General features: G+C 36.8%; 1 protein-coding gene and 1 long non-coding RNA gene across 2 annotated transcripts in view; one reads left to right on the forward strand and one right to left on the reverse strand.

Moving 5' to 3' along the window:
* Positions 1-242: 242 nt before the first annotated feature.
* Positions 243-5,645, forward strand: borcs5 (BLOC-1 related complex subunit 5). Its single transcript, XM_014025369.1, has 4 exons — positions 243-641; positions 734-877; positions 3,267-3,424; positions 4,189-5,645. The coding sequence occupies exons 1-4, from the start codon at positions 584-586 to the stop codon at positions 4,420-4,422; spliced, it is 594 nt and encodes a 197-aa protein (XP_013880823.1). The 5' UTR covers positions 243-583; the 3' UTR covers positions 4,423-5,645.
* The window catches only part of LOC106529850 (uncharacterized), a 12,026-nt gene continuing 9,140 nt past the window's right edge, over positions 4,401-7,286 (reverse strand). The window contains exons 2-3 of the long non-coding RNA XR_001311688.1: positions 4,665-5,005; positions 4,401-4,490 (exon numbers count right to left, since the gene is read on the reverse strand). This is a non-coding gene — a long non-coding RNA (uncharacterized LOC106529850). The remainder of the gene's footprint in view (positions 4,491-4,664; positions 5,006-7,286) is intronic.

The raw sequence follows: 7,286 nt of genomic DNA on the forward strand, positions 1-7,286 counted from the left end.
ACATAATATTGGCCCTTTAATAAAACCAGACCTGTGTACCAGTAAATAGTAAAATATAGAAGACAGAGCAGATGTACAAAAAGCATGATTGCATACATATACTGTATGTATGTACATATATACAGTATATACATATATTGTATATATGTACATACAGATAAATGTAGGAGCCTAACAGATCAATAAACCTTGTTAGAATAAAAAAAGCTTCCTGTGGGATGTGTGACAGCTGTTTGTGTAATGAGGTCTCCGCAGCAGCAGGGGGCGGTAGAGTCCCAATAAATTGAGTCACGAGGCGTCATTATTTACGGAAGTAAACAGATTTCGAGACTTCTGTGTGATTTTGTGATTAATAACTTTGCTGAACTATTCCAGATGACCGGGTTTTAGATCTTTTAGCTTCTAATTCAGTTTCAGACGAACATCTAGCTGCTTCTGTGCAGCTGGTGTGAACTATCAGCCGCTGTCTCTTTTAGAAGCGCCTCTCATGTCTCAGCAGTCATCTTGTGTTTAGATTGTATGAAGGATTTACCGACAGTTTGGTCGCTTTTCTGCTGCACTGTGAGCTGTCTGACCTGGCGTCATGGGAGCCGAGCAGAGCGGAGATGCGGAGCACAAACATTTAGATCACAGCTCATCAGGTGAGGGGAAACCTCCGTATTTTATTTGTTTACGGTTTCATTCAAAACCTCCTCACTCCTGCGTTATCTGTCATGGTTTTCCGGCGCTGCAGCGGCTCCGTCCCCAGCTAAACACAAAGCGAAGATGGACGACATCGTGGTGGTGGCCCAGGGGACTCAGGCTCTGAGGAGCATCCACAACGACCCGGATGTCATCAAGCTCCAGGAGATCCCCACGTTTCAGCCGCTTCTGAAAGGTGCTGCCATGTTTTCCTCCTGCTGCACCAAAACAAACTTTTATTCAGCCTCACACTGTTGGCACACAGTCTTTACACTTGTCTCTGGGGAAACAAACAATCCAAATCAAATAATCTTTTCATTTAGAAAGCAGGGCTGATAAAATTATTAATGTAAAAATGAAAATGAGCTCTGATAAAATAATCTAATTTAGCATCCAAGTGATTTAAATCAAATATTTTTTTATAAAAACATAGATGTAACAGTGCCAAACATCTTTTAATAAGTTTTTAATACTGATTAAAGATGTTTATCTGTTTAGTGTTGCCTAGCGTGGTTTTATGCCTTTCTGTCTCACATGTGTTTGTGTGTCTGTCTGTTAGCAAAATATCTCATAAATTATTGGAGGAATCAGTGATGTACATCTGCAACTGATTAACTTTTGGAGCTAACCCATTTCAAGATGGCTGCCACAGCCAACTGACCACAGGAACACATAAAAATGTCTTTGACTTAGTCAGTTTTACTGATAACGAGTTTAACTTAAATAAAGATGTCAAAATAACGATATATGGTGTAAACATTGAAAGAGTAAACCATTATAAGTTTCTTGGGGTCATTATTGATGCTAAATAACATGGAAACCTCAAATTAAATATATACAAAGTAAATTGTCAAAAAGTATTTATTTTTAAACAAAACTAAACATGTCCTGATGCATCTCAGTAATCCAGGTAAAAAATCAAAAAGAAAAAAATTGTATAGGTCTTCTGGACGGGTTCTTCTCTAATGAAACGTTTCGTCTCTCCTCCAAGAGGCCTCCGTTTTCAGTTGTCCCCCTCCTACAGCTCTGCTATTGCCAGTATCACTCCACCCCGTTAACAATAGGTGTTAATTAGGTGTCAACGATAGCCATGTGATGTGAGTATCAGTCACATGGAGGCAGGGCTTAAAAGCCTGAATTTTGCCTGAAACTCTCAGACTGAAGAAGTCTCTTGGAGGAGAGACGAAACGTTTCATTAAAGAAGAACCCGTCCAGAAGACGTATAAAACTAAACATGTTTTGGAGGAAACAGCTCTCCACATTCTCTACTGTTCACTAGTCTTGCCTCATTTGAGTTATTGTGCAGAGTATGGGGCAACAACTACAGAACTTCACTAAATAATAACATTACACAAAAGATCAATAAGAATAATCAATAAGTTTGGTTATTTGGATCATACACATTCACTATTTATGAAATCTAAACTTTTAAAATTCACTGACAAAGTGAATTTACAAACAGCTATTATTTTGTTTAAAGGCAAAAATAATTCCTTACCAAGAATCATTCAAAAGCTTTTTTTCAAAAAGGAAGGACTTTATAATTTAAGGGAAAAATGTGAATTCAAAATTTTAAAATATAGAACCACAAGAAAAGCTTTTGTACATCAGGACATGAGGTGAAGCTGTGGAATGCTTTATGTATGGAAATCAAGCAATGTCCAAATATAAAACAGTTTAAAACGTCTTTTAAGAAGATGGTCATCACTGCATATCAAAATGAGAAATAATTGCTGCTATCATTAATGTTTTGTTTGAAGAAATTGTCACTTATTACTGTATTATGATTTGTTGAAAAAAAGTTAATGTATTAAAAATTATGAAAAAATGAATGTTTTGTTTAAGTTAAAGATATGGATGTAGAAAATATTTTAAAAAAGAATATTCTAACCACGTTAATATAAGTCATAATTATGGATTATTTGTGTTTTAGATGTAAGAGGGGTGGGTGTAAAAAATAAGTTTAAACTTCTACCCTGTCCTTTGAACGTGTAAACATAATTCATTATTGTTGTTCTAGTTTTTTGTTTGCATTTTGTTTTAAATTTATTTTTTCTTTAGTATATAACTTTGTTTATTCTTTTAAATTCATTACGTTCAATAAAAACTAAAGTAAACTTTGATATAAGTAGCAGAAAGTCTCAGCATGGCATCCTGTGGTTTTGCATGAGATCGCTCATAATGTTTTGAAGGTCTGACCAAAATGTACTCATTTCACAGCAGAAGATAATTTTAGTTTACAGCTGGCGTAAAAGCCAGCAAATGATTTTCATTCCTTCAAGGAATGCTGCATCATTAACCCCCCCCCCCCCCACCCAGAAATATTTAATCTAATTATCACTTTCTAAAAATCTCTTTTCTAAGTCTGAGCAGTGAAACTCATTCTCTTCTGAACTCGTTAGCGTTGTGTTAAAATGCAGATAATGAGCCAAATTTCCTGTGTGGCTCCTAAAACAACACATTGTGCGTTTCTGTCAGCTTTTGCGCGGCTGATCACAGAGAGCAGGGAGCCCTGCGGCGTTGTTGTGAAGGTTTTTTTTGCTTTAAAGGTTTAACTTTGCTCTTCTTGTTCTTCCTCGGTGCAGGAGTGCTGAGCGGCCAGACGACGCCGAGCAGCATTTGTTTGGAGAGGCTGGACTCGGCTCAAGTTCTGCAGCTCTGCGTCCGGTACCAGGACCACCTGTACCAGTGTGCAGAGGCCGTGGCTTTTGACCAGAACGCCCTGGTCAAAAGGATCAAAGAGGTGCGGTGTTTACAGGGTTCCTGCAGATCCTTAAAAACTCTTAAAAGGCGTTGAATTCTTCAATCCAAAAATAAGGCCTAAATTAGCCTTAAAATGTCTTAAATCAATGTTTCAGAAGTCTTAAAAATGTTAAGACGTTGTAAATAGGATGACTGCAATTCATTTCAAATATTAAAATAATTGGTAACATTTATTTTTTTTAAATATTCACATGCATTTTTATACTTTGACATCACTTCCTGTTATTTCACATGCAAATATCTCAACCACTGTCCTTCTGAGCAATGTGAATTTTTTTTTCTAATATGTTAATAATGTTGTCTTTCCAAAAATGCATTAATATTTCTTACAAAAATTTAATGTCACATGCACTTTAAGGTTTTATCTACAGTGAATTGGGGTTAAGACCCCACTGTGGGTCCTAAAACTCAAAATTTAAGTCGTTATAGGATTTCCAGCAATTAAGTTTAAAACTGACAGCTAAGAAGGTTTTTGCTATGTTTGATGAAAAAGCAGTTAGATTTGGATAAAAAACAATTGGTCTATTAGCAATATTTGAATAATTCAACCAAAAATACTTTGATTCATGAGTTTCTGCCACAGTTTTTATTGTGAAATTGATCTTAAAATTTAATTTCCCTTGGTATTAAAAAGTCTTAAATTGAACTTGTCTTAAACTGTAGGAACCTGGTTTACCTGTAAACAACCAGTTTGAGTGGAGACAGAGGTTGTAAAGCGTCTGTCTGTGGCTTGTTTGCGTCCAGATGGACCTGTCGGTGGAAACCCTGTTCAGCATCATGCAGGAGCGGCAGAAACGCTACGCCAAGTACGCCGAGCAGATCCAGAAGGTCAACGAGATGTCCATGATCCTGCGCCGCATCCAGATGGGCATCGACCAGACGGTGCCGCTGATGGAGCGCCTCAACAACATGCTGCCTGAGGGCGAGCGCCTGGAGCCGTTCAGCATGAGGCCCGACGGGGAGGCTGCCTCCAAGTAGCCAATCAGAACGCCCCGAACGGTGCTGCTTCCTGTGCGGGCGGGGCGGGGCGGGGCGGGTCTGTCCAGCTGCAGGACAGGTGGAAATAAAACACGTCGCTGTTTTTAACTGCAGACGTGACTCTTGAATATAAAACACTTTGGTCAGCTATTAAAAGGAGCAGCTGTGCTTTTAGTTGTGTAACTTATTGCAGGAGGGTTTGCTGAGCATCAAACAGTAAAAACTTTTATTTATTTATTTACTCAGATCAGCAGCAACTGTCTGCTGCAGAGCCCCGATCAGCTCAAACTGTCCTGACTTCACTGCAGGGAATCCAGCCTGTAGATTTGATTCGACTGTCAATCAGAACGTAAACAAACAAACAAACAAACAAACAAGCTCCTGAATCATTTAAAGCTTGACCTGCTGAGGTTTTGCAGTTTGGATTTGAGAAATGTTAAAAAAAAAAAAAGAAACGATGGCAAACCTTTGCTTCTCTGAACCTCGGAGCGTTGAGGAGCGTCTGGATCGTGTCTCCTGTCCTGGTTGCATCATCCTGTCTGCCTCCTGTTTGTCTTCAGAACATCTGCTGTTTGAGGACGTCCTGATCAAATAAATCATGCCTCAGCGTAAACACATTAAACACTCAAAGTGAAATGTAAATACGTGTGCAAAAGAAACAAAACCATTTAATTTATTTAGAGTCTTTTGTCTTACTTTGCTGGGAGAAAACTAAGAACTGCTAACTGAACACGTTGCTACAGATAATTCATGCAGAAAGTGCAAAACCCTTTTAGACTCTCAGATCTGGATCTAAAGCAGATTTATCAGCTCCCTAATAAAAAAATTCCAACAGCAACTTTCTTTGCTCGTCACAGTGACAGCTTGAACAGCTTTCATGCCAAAGATCCACAAACAGTAAGTGGGAGTTAAAGACCAGTCTGTTGGTTTTTAACTTTGTGACGAGGAGCTGCTGCATCTTTACAAGTTCTTTAAATAATCTGGACCGTCTTAAAACTGAAACAATAAAAGTTTTATATTAAGAAGATTAAAGTTACATTTATTAATCTAGAACTTTATTACAGATAGATGAGTGTCGTTCTGTAAAGAGGCTGATTTAAATCGTTTTGGTTCAATAACAAAAAATATTCTTACAGAAATACAATCGACCTTTTCCAAATAATGTTATATGTAACGTTTAGAGCATACATACCCTAACGAATAAAGAAAAACAATAAAATGTGGACAGACTCATTATTAGCATTCATTTCTCATGTCTTGCTCTCTATTAATGTTTTTATTTATTATATCTTGGAGCTACAGTTCTTTACACAATACAGCAAGAAAAAAACACTAAAAATTATTTCACTTTATAATAATAACAAATTAACTTGTTTTTTTTGGTTTGAAAGTTGTCCACCAAATTATTTCACATTTTACCTCTTTGCTTTCTTTGTTCCACCAGTGGGCAAAAACTCTGCCATTTTTGCCTTTAAAATGTTTCTGGATGTATTTTTTATTTTTATATTTATTTATTAATTTGTTTTGTTTTTTAAACCAGGTTGTCCAATGACTGTTAAGGGGTTAAATTATTACCTTTGGGGCTGGATAAAGTGTTAACTAAAGCCATATTTGGCCCTCGGACCTTGAGTTTGACATGATTTAAAACAAACATTTTTAACTATTAAAACCTATAAAATAAATATGTTCAATTCATTTTTACATCACTGTAAACAGATTCTTTTTTTCTTTTTTAAGTGAAGAGAAAATAGAGACAGAGAGAAAAACAGAGAAGTAATTAGAAAGATTGAAATAGTGATTAGAAGTTTATTAAATATACGCCAACAAAACAGGACCACACACCCAACATCTGTCCGCTCACCTGAAAAATAAATGGATAAATACATGGAGGGCATATATAAAAATATACACATAAACACAGATTCTAATCATTTTTAATTTGTGGGGGAAGTGAAGGCTTGGAAAATATAACATAAAAAAGCTTTTGCTCTGTAAAATGCCAATAAAGGTAAATCTAAATTTTTTCTTTAGGGTGACTTTTTGTTTTATAACAACTGCGTGTAAAGTTTTAGAATAAAAACAATAGAAAGCTGTGATTGCAGTAGGTCATCACATGGGATGTTTTTCCACTAGGTGGTGCCAAATATACAAGTTTTCTTCATGGTTAAACAGAAAAAGCTGTTTCAGTGTGAAATAGTTTCAGTGTTAGTGAAGGACACTTGAGCTGAAAGTTAGTTTTTTTATATAATCCAACCTTTCCTTTTTAACAAACAACTGAACTCCTACATTGATCGCCTGCTGTCATTTAAGCTAAAGAAACCCTTAATATATCTGAGTAATATTAGCACTGGAGTTTTAACTGTTTAGAGCAGTGTTTCTCAAAGTTGGGGTCGGGACCCAAAGTGGGGTCCCGAAACATCAAGGTGGGGTCCTGAAAAGATTTTCTGAATTAATTATATTTTTGTCTTAGTTGTTACAAAGAAGTGAGGTTAGTATATTTAAAATGGATAAATGTAGTAGAAAAATATTGTTACTATGCCCATGTTTAGTTGGCCTAATGCAAATGTTTATCACCCAAAAATAGCTGGGGGCACAGGTCTCTGCTACTGTTGTTTTGTGGGTCAAAAGCTAAAAAGTTTGGGAACCACTGCACTTTGGTTCCCAAAGTTGGACTTGGGACCCAATTATGGGTCATGAAGCACCTTGGATAATCTCCAGAAATCAATTTAAAGGGTAATAAAATAATTGCTGATGTAATATTTTCTACCGGTTTTACCGGTCGATCTACGTTCCTACCCTCATCTATGGTCATGAGCTTTGGGTCATGACCGAAAGAACGAGGTCCCGGATACAAGCGGCCGAAA

The sequence above is a fragment of the Austrofundulus limnaeus genome, unplaced genomic scaffold (genome assembly GCF_001266775.1).
Source record: "Austrofundulus limnaeus strain Quisiro unplaced genomic scaffold, Austrofundulus_limnaeus-1.0 Scaffold471, whole genome shotgun sequence".
Classification (NCBI taxonomy): domain Eukaryota; kingdom Metazoa; phylum Chordata; class Actinopteri; order Cyprinodontiformes; family Rivulidae; genus Austrofundulus; species Austrofundulus limnaeus.